The 14,663-nt window shown below is 36.9% G+C and overlaps 1 protein-coding gene across 1 annotated transcript in view; it reads left to right on the top strand.

Annotated features, from left to right (window-relative positions):
• Window positions 1–14,663, top strand: part of USP6NL (USP6 N-terminal like) — a 152,702-nt gene that overhangs the window by 2,284 nt on the left and 135,755 nt on the right. Inside the window, exons 2-3 of the mRNA XM_009457939.5 lie at window positions 11,566–11,652; window positions 14,554–14,644. Of these exons, the coding sequence (XP_009456214.4) occupies window positions 14,587–14,644 (58 nt within the window). The 5' untranslated portion in view covers window positions 11,566–11,652; window positions 14,554–14,586. The remainder of the gene's footprint in view (window positions 1–11,565; window positions 11,653–14,553; window positions 14,645–14,663) is intronic.

The raw sequence follows: 14,663 nt of genomic DNA, 5'->3' as shown, positions 1-14,663 counted from the left end.
CAGGAGTTCAAGACCAGCCTGGCTAACATGCTGAAACCCCCGTTTCTACTAAAAATACAAAAATTAGCTGGGCGGTAGTGGTGCACTGCTGTAATCCCAGCTACCCGGGAGGCTGAGACAGGAGAATCCTTTGAGTCTGGGAGGTAGAGGTTGCAGTGAGCGGAGATCGCTCCACTGCACTCCAACCTGGGCCACAGAGTGAGACTCTGTCTCAAATAAAAAAAGAAAAAAAAAGAAAAGCATAGTCCATTGTCAGATATGATTTCATTATATTGAGAGACTCATTTTTCCCTTGAACAGATGACTCCTGTATTTACAGTGGAAGTCACTGTAAGAATAATAATTGAAAGGAAATCCAACTTGTAGCACACGTCCATGTAGTACATGAGATTTAAGCATGGGAATTGGAGCGACAGAGACTTGGATTCTCAACTGGTCTATGCCAGTTTCAGGTCGTATCACCTCATGCAAATGACTCAATTTTTAAAAGCTCATTTCTTTGTAAAATTGGGGAGGATCGTAAATTCAAACGTGTTTATTCAACCATTATTTTTTGAGTGCCTTCTGTGTACCCCAGGACTTTGTGTTAGGTACTTTGTTTTCAACACGTGGGATGAGTCCTTTGATGTGAAGTACAGGGAGCTATAAAACCCATACCTAGGGAACCTAACTTGGTTTTGAGGAAGTAAGGGCAAGTCCCCTGAGGAAGCGACTTGTAAGACCTGAAGATGAGGCAGAGATAGCTGGCTGAAAAAAAGAGGCGGGTGTGTGGGAAACTTTGAGGGTGAGAGAAGAGCTTGTTCACAGTCACTGAAGAGATTGGGAAGGTTAAATAAGCTGCTTCTGTATGAGTTCCGTCCATAGCCCATGAGCAGTCACTGTTGGTTATGTAGAGAAGGCCCTTGGCACTGTTCTTGGATCATCTGAATGAAGCAGCTCAGCTTTGTTCCATAGCCATTAGAGAAGGGAAGTCATTCTACTCGTCTGTATCCATACCAGACCTGGGAGTGACTCTTGACATGCTTTGATGTCCACTTTTATAACTCTGCATTGGATTACTTGTTAGTTTTGATAGCTGTAAGACTGGGATTAAATGTTAAATAAAATATTCTTTGATTTACTTACAGAGATGCTTTGTAATATCAGGATAGTCTTGGTTTCATTTTGGTTCCATTTTCTCTTTGAAGAGCTTGGACCACCTCTCAAAAAACTGTAGTAGCAATCCACCCTAAAATACAAATCTTCAGTAAGTGGCAAGTAGTTTTCATTTGCCTACAGAAAGATCAGGAGTTACTCTGGAGTTTCATATCTTGTTTTTAAGTGTTCTTAGCTCTAAAGAGATTATTTAGTTACTCTGGGATAGAGGTACACATTGCACCTGTGTCTTGCTGACATTGATATGACTGTAGAAAAACTTAAAATTTTATCCTGGAATTTTCCTTTCATTGAGTCAGCCAGTGAAATTAAAAATTTAAAGTAACATTTTAAATGAACTAAATGAAAGAATATTATTTTTAATCTTCTTAATGTATTAGTTTTGCTGTTATAATGTTATGTAGATCAGTGATGGCAAATTATTATTATTATTATTTTTTCCTTTTCCTGTGACAGGGTCTCACCCTGTCACCCAGGTTGGACTGCAGTAGAGCAGTCTCAGCTCACTGCAGCCTTTGCCTTCCAGGCTCAAGCGATTCTCCCACCTCACCCTCCCAGGTAACTGGGACTACAGGCATGTGCCACCATGCCCAGCTAATTTCCGTATTTTTTTGGTAGAGATGAGGTTTCTCCATGTTGCCCAGGCTGGTCTTGAATTCCTAGGCTCGAGTGATCCTCCTGCCTCAGCCTCCCAAAGTGCTGGGATTGCAGTTGTGAGCCACTTTGCCTGGCTAATATTTTATTATAGAATTAATGCAGTATTTATAAGTCAGTTGGCTCTAGGTTTTTTGTTCTTGTTTCTTTTTGTTTGGTTTTTGGACATTTAATGTCCATTGGCATATCTGTGGTAAGATAAGGTGAAATAAGATTTTGAAGTCAGTCACAATGGAAAAAAATTGAATAGATGTGCAGGCTAAAATTTATAAAAGTTAGGTATATATGTATGAGCTAGGTGTTTTTTTGTGTATTTCCCTGGTGCCCATATTAAAAAATAATGAATTGGCCTATAATAACTCTTTATTGCAGTAGTGCTTAAAAATTAATTTTGGCCAGGTGTGATAGCTCACTCCTATAAGCCCAGCACTTTGGAGGGCCAGGTGGGTGGATCACATGAGGCCAGGAGTTTGAGGCCAGCCTGGCCAACATGGTGAAACTCCATCTCTACCAGAAATACAAAAATTAGTGGGGCATGGTGGCGTACGCTTGTGGTCCCAGCTACTCGGAGGCTGAGGCACAACAATCACTTGAACCCGAGAGATGGAGGTTGCACTGAGCCGAGATCACACCACTGCACTCCAGCCTGGTGACAGAGTAAAACTCCGTGTCAAAAAAAAAAAGAAAGAAAAAATTTCAAAATCTGTCTTCACCTCTTCTATGTTCATTTTTAATTTTTTAGCTTTATTTTGAATTGATTTCTTAAAAATAATTTTTGTTTTTTCATTTTTTAGCTTGGGATTACATATTCTTGTACTATTCCTTTAGTGTTCACTTACATTTTAATATATATTCTTGATTTATCAAAGTGTAATATTGAGACTTTCACCCTTTTTCTAGATAATGCAGTAAATAATGCAAGACCTTTAAAAACATTTACATTCAATTTCCTTTCTTATTTCATTATTGCCTTGTTTTAAGATGCATGCATGTTTTAAACCCCACAGATGTATTTCTGTTGTTTTATGCTGTTGTTATTTAATTAGACTTAACTGCATTTCATTTTCCTCATTCTTTCTTACATTACCTGACCTTCCATCTGGAATAATTATCTTTCTGCCTAAAGATACCATTTAGTATTTCTTCAGAGTGGATGTAATATTGGCAAGTTTTCTAACTTGTTTGTTTAAGAGTATCTTTATTTCATCTACATTCTTGAAAGATATATTTTGCTGGATGTAGAATTCTAGATAAGTCTTCTGGAGAGATTCTTTAATATTTTGGATTGTTTCTATTCAGAAGTCAGCTGCAGTTTATTCTTTCTTTTTTGCTAATTTGTTTCTTTCTCAGGCTGTTTTTATGGTTTTCATTTTGTCTTTGGCTTTGAGATGATTTTCTGTCTCTTTCTGTTTCTATTTTCCTCCTCCTCTCCCTCTTGCACCATTTCTTGTTTGAGATATATGGGGCATTTTGATACCGTGACTTGATGTCTTTCGTCAGTTTTGGCAAGTTCTCAGCCACTCTCTCTTCAGATACTGCTTTTCCCTATTCTCTTGCTTAATCTTTCTGGGAGCTCAGTTATACAATGTTAGATTTTCTCCCTGAATCCTCTGTGTATTTTGCCTCTTGTGGTGGTGTTTTCATCTTTTTGTATCTTTTTTGTTCTGAATATTTTCTTCAGGCTACCTTCCAGGACTAAGTTAGTCTTCATTTCTAATCTACTCTTCCCTGGGTTTTAATCTGTATTCCCTGAGTTTTAAATTTTGGTTATTAGATTTTTCATTTTTATTTAGACTTTCAATTTAGTTATTTTTCAGATATGCTTTGCCACTTTTCTAGTTTCTAGTTCCCTATCAAAAGTTTTAGATTTTGCATATATTTCTTTGGATGCAGTAAGCATAGTAACTATGTCCCAGAGTGCTATAACATTTTTATGGTCTCTTTTATTTCTCAAGGAGTTTCATCTCCTTGTATACCTGCTTATCTTTGATTGTGTGCTGGTCATTGTGTTTGAAAAAGTGTTTCTAGCAGTCATTATAGGTTAGGTAAGGATTTTTTTCATTGCTTTTGCCAGACACTTGGGATCACTTTTATTCTAGTAAAAAGTTGAGAGTCTATGCAATAATTGGTTTAGTTTGCTTCTAAGTTTTTCTTTCTCATGGGATTCAGTTTTTTGCTTATTCTGAAGCAGAGATGGCTCCCTTGGTGGATCCTGTACTCTGACATTTTGTCCTCCTAGCCTTAAAGACTGCCAAAGTGTGGTTTAGACTCTTAGGCACCTCTTTGATTAGGCAAACGTTTACCTAAAGAAGCCTCAAGGTGCCTTGCTTTCTATTTCAGATTTCTGTCTTCTTTTCGGATGGTGGCTGGTAATTTCACACTGTCTTGTTAGCTGTTTGATATCCTTCCTCCTTTTATTAAATAAGGAATACACATATAATGTACACTAATCTTAACTGTATACTCTGAATAATTTTTATAAATGTAGTTGACTGTGTAATCACTCACATAACATACAGTAGTCCTCCTTATCTGCAGTTTCACTTTCCTTGGTTTCAGTTCCTGCAATATAGTATGAGAAGATATTTTGAGAGATGGACAGACTACCTTTTATTACAGCATATTATTATAATTATTTTATTAGTTATTATGTATCTCTTAGGTAGAAGGGTCTGATTGTGAAGCAGTACACTAATTTTTAAAGCAGAATTTTAGAATACATTTTCAAAGTAGTGCTGAGATTCTGTTGCTGTAATTGCTGAAGATAAATTTCTGGAATTTTTTTAGAAATTGTTTTTTGGAGATACTGAGTTGTATCCCTTATCAGTTTATATCACATTTTGATCCAGTGTTTTATTATCAGTTTGAATTCTGAGCTCATTCACCAGACTTGCTTGGGAAACATTTATTCTATCACAAAAAATTATTTTCCTCCAAGGTTGATGATTTGCCCTCATTGAGGCTTACCAAAAGAATGCCATCCAAATTCTCCCCTGAAACTGAGGGTTACCTCTTACTACTTCACTGTCAGTAGTCTCTTTGACTTTCTTTTAAGTGATAGTTGGATCTGCCCCATTAAAAAATACATATAACCAACATTTTAGACCAGCTTGTTTTAGCTGGTTTAATGTAATGATTTAGGTTGATCTTACTTATACTGCTAAGGAAATTAGAACCTGAGTTACCCATTGAATTAAAATTAGTTTTAAGATAATAAATCATACAGTGCTAGAAAGAGAACTTAAAAATTATGTTTCAGTTTTCTTCTTTTATGAGACCAAAAATGGATCAGTACTAACGTGTGAACCAAATAAGATATTTAGTTTACCAGCACACTCTTTTATGCATAATTCCACAGCAACTCTCAGTGGTAGGTAGGCTGAAAATTTTAACTCTCATTTTACACACAAAGAAACTGAGGGTCAGGGAAGTGAAGTGACTTGGTCTGAATTCCTAGAGCTGGTTAATGGCAGAGTTGTAACACATTTGCATTGAGGACTTCCTATATGTTGAGTGATTTCCCTGCAAGGCTTGTAGTCCACCATTGTACTGCTGAATTCCAGTTTTATTGACATCCTACAGGAATTTTCCTCTCTTCACCTGTGTGTATTTACACCTCTTGGTCCATAAGTTTTCTGATTTTCACTCAGTACAGGGCCTTTATATAGCCTTGACTGTCACTCTGGTTGCCCTTAGCACTTTTATTCTGAATATGTTCTGTTAGCTGCAGATGGCTGGAACCAAGCTTGTCTTGATTGTTTTATCCCAAGGCCCTTGAGCAGTTTTTGCGTGTTGTGGAGCTGAATTAATATCTATTAAATGAATAGATGAATACATTCTTGTATTTAGAATCCAATTAGATATAGATTTTTGAAGATAGGGCCTGGAATTATTTACTCTTTTCTTTGTATTTTTCATGGTGTCTGCTATAGTGCTTATTGTTACAGTTGGCAGTCTGGAATTTTTAACTGACTTTTAAAATGATGTCGGACTCCTGAACACCAGATATATTGTATCCTTCATTTTAACTTTTATCTATGGAGCACAGGCATTATGTGCAGTTCTGATATGATGTATCAAGTAGATTAGGCACATATACCATGTAAACTAATTATAGGTCATTTTTAAAAGGCCCTGACTCTGTAACTGATAGAAGTAGGGAAGACTTGGAATGGACATTTGTTTTCCTAAATACCTGGAAGTTGTCATGTTGACCAGTATAAACCTACTCGGATTTGATAAGTCTGTCTGGAAACCTACCTGTGGAAGGGGAAATTTGACCTCATTCTTATCTCATGCCTCATTAACATACAAGTGTAAAGAAACCGATGAAACCAGATGATTGCTCATTTTGCTCTTAGGCCCATCTCATTCTTTGATCTTATTAGCAGGAAGTACTTTGTTGATTTAGTGAATAGTGTAAACAAACCTCCTTTCTCTCTAGCAATGACAGAAGATTTGCTTTACTTTTGCGCTGAGAAAATACTTAAAGCTGTGGAAATGTGACGTTATGTTTCACGGGGTTGCAGCAAGAGCATTCTTTAGGGAAAGCATAAGAACTGTGAAAGTACAGTGTTGAGACTTTCTCTGTTAGTGAATAATGACTTTAATATTAACTGAAATAATTTCTAATGAGAAGATATGACAGGTTGAGTATCTCTTACCTTAAATGCTTGGGACCAGAAGTGTTTCAGGTTTTAGATTTTTTCAGATTTTGGAATATTTGCATTATACCAGTTGAGCATCCCAAAAATGAAATCCAAAGTGCCCTAATGAGCGTTTCCTTTGAGTGTCACGTCAGTGCTCAAAATGTGTCTGATTTCAGAAAGTTTAGATTTGGGATACTCAACCAGCACCTGGGAGTCTGCCCTGACATATATTTGAACTAATGAACCGTGAATCTCAATGAAGGAAGGAGGGTACTGAAATTACTGTGCTGTACATTCCATGATGCGAGAGACTTGGCTTTGTTCTTGGCAGTGTCTGCGGTGCCTAGTACACTGCCTGGCTCATAATAGCTACTCGGTAAATACTGAATGAATGAATAGTAAGATTTATTATGCATTATACATTATATATTTATTGTAATACATATTATATATTATACATAGTAAATCCTTCCTGTTATCTATGTTATTATCTGCCTGTTTTAAATTTAAAAACAGAACATTAATCATTTAAGTATTGAGTTATAGCTTTTGAGGAAACAAATGTAGCTTGGTTGAGGCATCATTTCTGATGCTTTTTTCTTTCTGACTTGATGAGAAAGTTGCGTTAAATACGTTGCTCGTTGTTCATTCATTCATTGTCATTGAATTTCTTTAAGACATTTTAAATGAGTACATGAGAATCTATTAAATGTGAATTAACAATTTAGTCAATCCCTTGTTATTTGGACGTGTGTGTATATGTATGTATATGTATATATATTGCTATTACAAATAATACATCAATGAAGGACATTTTCTTCTTTTTTTTCTTTCTTTTTTAGGGGGTAGGACAGTTCACTAAATAGCAACTTAGAAAAACAGGATCTAGGAATTTCTGTGAAAAAATGAGCTGGGATTATACAGCTGTGAAGGTGAGATCAGAAGCTTTAGTGGTCAGACAGCTGAGATAAGACAGCACAAATGATACAACTCTTGGTTAGCCAGCTCCTTCTCCACGTAGATAATGTATAATCATCAGTCTTCACATAAAAGCTATCTTGCAATTTGTGTTGGAATGGCTATCACTTGTGTTTGTCTTTTAAGGAACAAATGAACCACTACAACTCTTTTGGCCTCTTAAGCATGGCTTAAAGATTGTAAATGCATTTAACCCCTTTATATATGTGGTTACATATATTAATGTTACTTTTATAATTTCCTTTCTGAATTTCATTGGAAAAGTTTTGGTTTTTCATATTAAAATACTGTAAAATATATTCATACAAAGACTATGTGTAATATGTTACATAAAGACTGACATAATGATGTCCATCCCATCCTCTCCTCAGTTTAAGTGAAAGAACATTCCCAGTACCCTCCTGGATCACCTCTCTCTACCTCCATCCTACCACTGGCTTGAGGAAACCATCAGCATCACTGTGGGCTCTGGCATTCCTTTGCTTTTCTTTATAGTATGTTACATATGTGTATGTCTCTTAACAACATATTGTTAATTATACATATTTTGGACTGTTATATAAGTGGTATCTTTACGTGTGTGTGTATGTGTGTACAGTATATATAATAAGTATATATCAGTAATACTTGTGATATTTGTTGATATGCATACCCATAGTTCATTCATTTCACTGCTTCATAATACTTGATTATATAAACATGATATCATTACTTACCCTTTTGTTGATGGAAATTTCAGTTTTTTTGCTATTATGAATAACATTGCTATGAACATTTTTCAGTATATATCTTAGCACACATGAAAGACTTTCTATAGCCACATGTCTCTCCTTTGGTTAGTGTTTACCTGATAAGCTTTTTTTTTTTCTTTGAGATAGAGTCTTGCTCTGTTGCCCAGGCCGGAGTGCAGTGGTGCGATCTTGGCTTACTGCAGCCTCCACCTCCCAGGCTCAAGCAATTCTCTTGCCTCAGCCTCTCCAGTAGCTGGCATTACAGGCGGCTGCCACCACGCCCAGCTGATTTTTATATTTTTAGTAGAGACAGGGTTTCACCATGTTGGCCAGGCTGGTCTTGAACTCCTGACCTCGTGATCCACCCACCTCGGCTTCCCAAAGTGCTGGGATTACAGGCGTGAGCCACTGTGCCCAGCCTGATAAACATTTTTAATGCTTATTTCTCACCTTTATGTGTTTTGCTGATTTAGGTGTATTTCTTATGAAATATGGCTAGACTTTTAAAATAGTCTTTTTAACTAGAAAATTTTTAAATTTGGATTTAAAATTACTATCTTTACTGTCTGTATTAGTCATGCTTGGCTGTAATAATGCTGTGTAACGACTGCAAACTTTCAGTGCACAATACCAGACGTTTCTTTCTAGCTCACTGGTCTACGCTCTCTGTTGAGTTTGGCTGGGTTTGGCTGTAAGCTGCGGGTTGGCTTCAGTTACATGTTAGGTATTTATTCATTGTGGGCCATTGCTACCTGGGGCATACATTTCTTGTGCTGCATGTAGGAGCACAAGGGAAGGCAGGCTGCCTCAGTGCTCCTCAAGCCTCCAGTTAGAACCATTCCAGCAAGTCATATGGCCACGCCCTTAGACTTAGAGTACCTGGAAAATGAGATGAAAGGCCAATTTTTGTAGAAATATCCCAATATAATTTGATGTGAAATTATGGGTTTAAGACATTACTTTTTCCCTGTTGGATGATGTGAAAAACAGAAAGTAAGGTTTTTCTTCTTTCACCTCTGTATGTTTAGTGCAAAAGTAGCATTTAGGGGAGGAGAAAGGGAGTCTAAACATTTTCTCCTGTGTGCTGCTCAACTACCTTGTTCCATATAACAATTGGTAGACTCCTTACTTTGAAAGTAGGTTGGAGGGGCTGGGCATGGTGCCTCACGCCTGTAATCCTAGCATCTTGGGAGGCCGAGGCGGGTGGATCACGAGGTCAGGAGATCGAGACCATCCTGGCTAACACCGTGAAATGCTGTCTCTGTGAAAAATACAAAAAATTAGCCGGGCGTGGTGGCAGGTCCCTGTAGTCCCAGCTACTGCACTCCAACCTGGGCGACAGAGCGAGACTACGTCTCAAAAAAAAAAAAAAAAAAAAAAGTAGGTTGGAGGATCTATATTTTAAAGCTGTGATTAGTGTAAATAAAGAATCCTGAACGCGTGACTTCAGTTATGTCATTTATAAATGTTTCTAAGAACTACTCCATGACATTCCAAAACATGCATTATTTAGTTTTGCAAACTATAAAATTTGTGTACATTTATTACCTCAGATGGTAAGATTATAAGTCTAGTGTTTGTAAGTTTTATTATACTGGTGTTTTTGAGGTTACTATTTTTGGTGCTGAGAAAACTCTTGATGTCTTAAGAACTGAAATCTTTGAATAAGTATTTCTTTGGCTCCTTTTGGTTATAGGCAGGAAGCAGTGTGCTACATCGCACAAGGTGCTTTAATGTTACCATTTAGGAGGTTTAAATTTAAGATTAAAAAATTTTATATAAACATAAAGAGAAAAGTCCCTGGTCAAAGTGACTAGACTCTACAAGTATAAATTTAAGTGGACTCTGGGGTCATCTGTGAACGTTTAATCCTGCCTTATTTGTAACACGGGAGTGTCTTGCCTTGTCGGCAGTCAGCATGCTCCAGGTCCACATGTCCTACCTCAGAGTTTCCTAGGCAGGAAAACAAATCTAAATAGTCAGTTAAGCACCATCAAGAAAGTATATTCTTGTGAGAAACTTTCATCATGTATTCTAAAACTAGCATGTGGGTTATATGTTTTAGATTTTCCGTACAACTTCTCATTTCCTTTGGGATAATTGCATTATCTGGAAATGGAAATCATTTAAGTGGATAGATAAAGAGGAAAGCATGTGGGTTGGGGGTCAGGGTATTACGTGGCAGCACTGTGATTCTATGCCATGCTAATTACAGTGTGCGGGCCATGCTGCGCACATAAGTGCTGATGCAGTCTGTTTTCATTCTGCAAATGAAATACTTCTCATGTGTATTACATGACGCAAGTACAGTATATAGATGTGGCAAGCAGTATTTCTTCCAAAAGTATTTCCCTAACTTTGATTCTAAAGCAGAGGTCTCTAGTAGTAGTATACTGTTTTCTTAATTGATTTAGAAAATAACCATCACCTATTGTGATTGGAAGAAGTAGCTTCTTTGTTTGTGAAGGAAACTACATGTGAGGTAGTACAGGTGTACATTTTGTGTTGAGTCTGATCTTATCTGTGGAATTTTATATATTAGATTTAGGTAGGCATTTGTGCATCCATGGTTATGTTTAAATATAGCATTAATATTTATACCTATATTAATATTTTAGAAATACAGTAATTAAGAAAGGAAGATTTATAAAGTAAATCTTAGCAAAGGGTTAAGTTTGTATTAATACTAACACAAGTTGATGTTTTATGTTATGCTCTTAAGTGGAAAGGAACAAGTACAAAATTTTATGTGTAGTATCAAGTATATTTTTAAAATACTTAGAAAAAAATGGCTTGAAAGGAAATATGTCCCAAATGATTGGGTAGATGTAGGGGTTAGGGTAATGTGTTATGAGAGAAGTTTACCTTATTGTTATTCTTTTTGTTTTTAAAACAATGAACCCATATTACTTTTATAATGAAGAAAATATTCATTGCTAGAGAAACTCTATAGCAATAACTTTGCTGATCCTTATTTGAAGTCTTACATTAATCATTTATGTGCAGTCAAAATATACTCAGCAGATATGATGTGGGCTGTATTTACCCTAGATGGAGTGCCTTCTACCTGTGATTTACTTAGTTGGGAATGGGGAAGAAATGTTTTTAGTGTTGAAGACAAAGGACACCTGTTAACAAGTTTCTATGTGGTGATTACTTACTACATATCATTTACATTTGAAGTAACTTATTTCAAAAAAGGAAAACATGAATTCAACAGGATATTCTAAAAGTTGATTAATAATCTTTTATATTTAATAGGTGATCACAAGAGTTCTTTTTGGAAATAGTAGAATATTTTTGAAACAAAATGATTTTCTTTATTTTCTTTAAGAAAACTTTATTTCAAATATTGACCTCTAGAAAATACTATTTCTTTCTCTTTGTTTCCTGACTAGGACATGTATTCCTCTGAGAAACCTTGGACAGCAGATTTTGGTTTAATATCTGATTGGGACAACATTCAGACCCATTTCCAGTCATGAGTAAGTGCACTGCTTCCTTTCCTTCCAGCCATCTCAGGATTGTTTGCTGTATTGTGCTTAGGAGAAGAAAAACATGTTACTGAATAAATTGGAATTATGTCACTTATTCAGAGTTTGAATGTGGTTCCACCCAGCACTCTGCGCTTGTCTGTGTTAAGACAAGGAGATACTTTCTGATGTTTGATTTATTCTAAAAAGTTTCAGGTGATGAGGAAATCTGGTCATTAGCTCTTTGGCTGATTTAGTTCTGTTATCTAAAATTTTCTATTGACTTGCCATTGGAAAATGGTTCTTCAGAAATATGAATAGGGAACATTGCAGTTGACCATAATTAGTAGAGATTTTATTGTGTGAAATTTAATCATTGAGTAACATGGGTTATATTGTATTTAAGGGAAAAAAAACCCCTAACAATCTATCAATGTCTCTGATAGAACAAAGAACCAAGGCTATCCTGGGCTTAACCACATTTGATAATTTTATCTTCTTAGTTGTAAGGGGATAGTGTATGTAATATTTTCTCTCTATTCCTATATACTTCTGCTTGTGAACAAGAGAACTGGATTTTACTTTTTTGTGTTAACTGTTTCTTTTTAGAGGGTGGGAAAAGAATTGAGATTTTACCCTAACTGGGATTATATGGAGATTTGAAGTATAGATTTCCTGATTATAGAATCTTTGGGATGCAATGAGCATTTTCTTATTGGAAGATTATATTAGAGTTTAAATGTTTTTCACATAGTATTTGTATTGATTATATTTACCTTAATATGAAATAGGGCAGCTTTTCTCATCATCAGTTCAAATAATTAGGCAGTAGATAAGTGAAAATGAGGCTGCTGTTGTAAAATCTTGGACTGCTTCTACTAAGAATAATATTGTAGGGAATGGTCTTTGATTTTTGACTTTTCAGTGGTATACTTTTTCGGTAGTGTACTTTGAAGAAACAAAGTTAGTGGCTAGATGAGTTCAGTACAGATTAAGAAAGAGTTTTTTTTTTTTTTTTGAGACGGAGTCTCCCTCTGTCGCCCAGGCTGCAGTGCAGTGGCACCATCTCCGCTCACTGCAAGCTCCACCTCCTGGGTTCGCGCCATTCTCCTGCCTCAGCCTCCCGAGTAGCTGGGACTACAGGCGCCCGCCACCAGGCCCGGCTAATTTTTTTTTGTATTTTCAGTAGAGACGGGGTTTCACCGTGTTAGTCAGGATGGTCTCGATCTCCTGACCTTGTGATCCGCCCGCCTCAGCCTCCCAAAATGCTGGGATTACAGGCGTGAGCCACCGCGCCCGGCCAAGAAAGAGCTTTTGTTATTTCAGCTCCAATCATGACATTTTGTGAGAATGTTTATCTAATGTAAAGTGCTAACTCTAGTGAAGATGGTAATTAGTTCACAAAAATTAAAAGAAATGGCAAGCATTTTAACTTAAAAACGCTTACATTTTTGGAAAGTAAATTAAATTTTCTTCTACTTTGCAATTTTTGGGTTCTGTTAGGATCAGTGTTGCAGATGTAAGTTTTTTTGACGGCAGGTAGCCTGTGCCTTTCATGTTTGAATTTCGGTGTTTGATGGTGTCTTGTATACTGCTTACCCTAGAAAACAAAGATCAAAGTCTTGCGAGGATGAAGGCAGAGGGGAGGAATGGCTTGCCAAGCAACTAATAGTGTTTGAACCACATAACATTTTTCACCTTTAAATTATAATATTTATATTTCATTTGCAAGATTTTTAACTGGTTCTTCTTTATATCCACTAATTCTTTTTCATGTCCACTTAAAACAATTGGTTCTGTTATTCTTTTATCTCTTTGTGGATCTTTTACATGCTTATTTTAAAGTCTTTTTCAGATCATTTGATAATTTTAAAATTTTGTCTTCAGTGAATTTATGTTTTGATTGTTGATATTTTCATCATGTTCTGTAATTTGCAGGCACATTCTGATGGAAGTTTTTTTGCTCTTATGTCTCTTTCTTTTTGTGATTTTTGTTTTTTTCATGCTGGTCTAGCAGATTCATATTTGTCTCTGCCTGGCTTTGGAGTTCCCAGATCAGAATCAGGTCTGTGTTAGTGGGTCAGAGCCCTGGCCCGATGGTGACGTTGGGAACATCACAGATTCAGTCACTGAGTCAGCTGGCATTAGGTCAGCAACCTCTTATAAGCTGTAGTCTCAGCACAGTTAGTAGAAGCATTTTCAATCTAGTTTCATAATTAAGGAAAAGTGCCACCCCAGTCTCTGGCTTTAGGCACAGAGCCTGGCTCTTGACCCTGATTCCTAGGGAAAACTTTTCTTTACGGTTGCCCCATAGGACAAAACTTCCTGCTGCTCTGTCCTGCCCTGGGCCCAGAGTCCAGCTGACCTTGTGCCTTCAGTGTGCCTCACTCTTTATGTTCCTGTTAGATGTCTGATCTACAGAGATGTTTGGGGCATAGCTATGCCATTTTAGTGACTTGTGCTTCTCTTTCATCTGTTATTTCTGTGTGTTTGTGTGAAGAAGGGGAAGCTACAGAGAAAGAACAATGCCATTGGGGACTTAACGCCTTACTTCACACTTCAGATTCTTTTAAAAAAATCAGCTTCTGAGTAGTCTGCTAGTTCCTAGAGCCACTGCCTGTCACCCACACAGCACTCCAGTTGGGAGGTGAGCCCTGTGCGCTGCTTCTCCATAGCACTCTGCCTGCCTCGTTCTGGGACCCATCAAGCTGTATTCAAATCATCTGCTTATTTGCTTGTATGTTTCTCTAATCTGTGTGCTCCTTGAGGAGAAAAGATGATTTCATTCCTAGAGCCGAACACTGTTCCTGGCACTAAATAGGTGTTAAATAAATATTGCACTACCTTGGGTGTTTGTAAGTAATGTCCTTAGTATGCAGGAGCTATTCTGTGTTTTATTATTATTATTTTTAGGTGAAATGGGAGCTGTTGCCGTGAGAAGAGTGTATGTGTAGAGTGTGGCCCGAGACAAAGCATTCCAGGCTGGCGGAGCAATGTGAGAAAGGTGTGACGTTCTGACTCCA

The sequence above is a fragment of the Pan troglodytes genome, chromosome 8 (genome assembly GCF_028858775.2).
Source record: "Pan troglodytes isolate AG18354 chromosome 8, NHGRI_mPanTro3-v2.0_pri, whole genome shotgun sequence".
Taxonomy (NCBI): Eukaryota; Metazoa; Chordata; class Mammalia; order Primates; family Hominidae; genus Pan; species Pan troglodytes.
The sequence above is the reverse complement of the archived record's forward strand: the minus strand, read 5'-3'. Positions and strand labels throughout refer to the sequence as shown.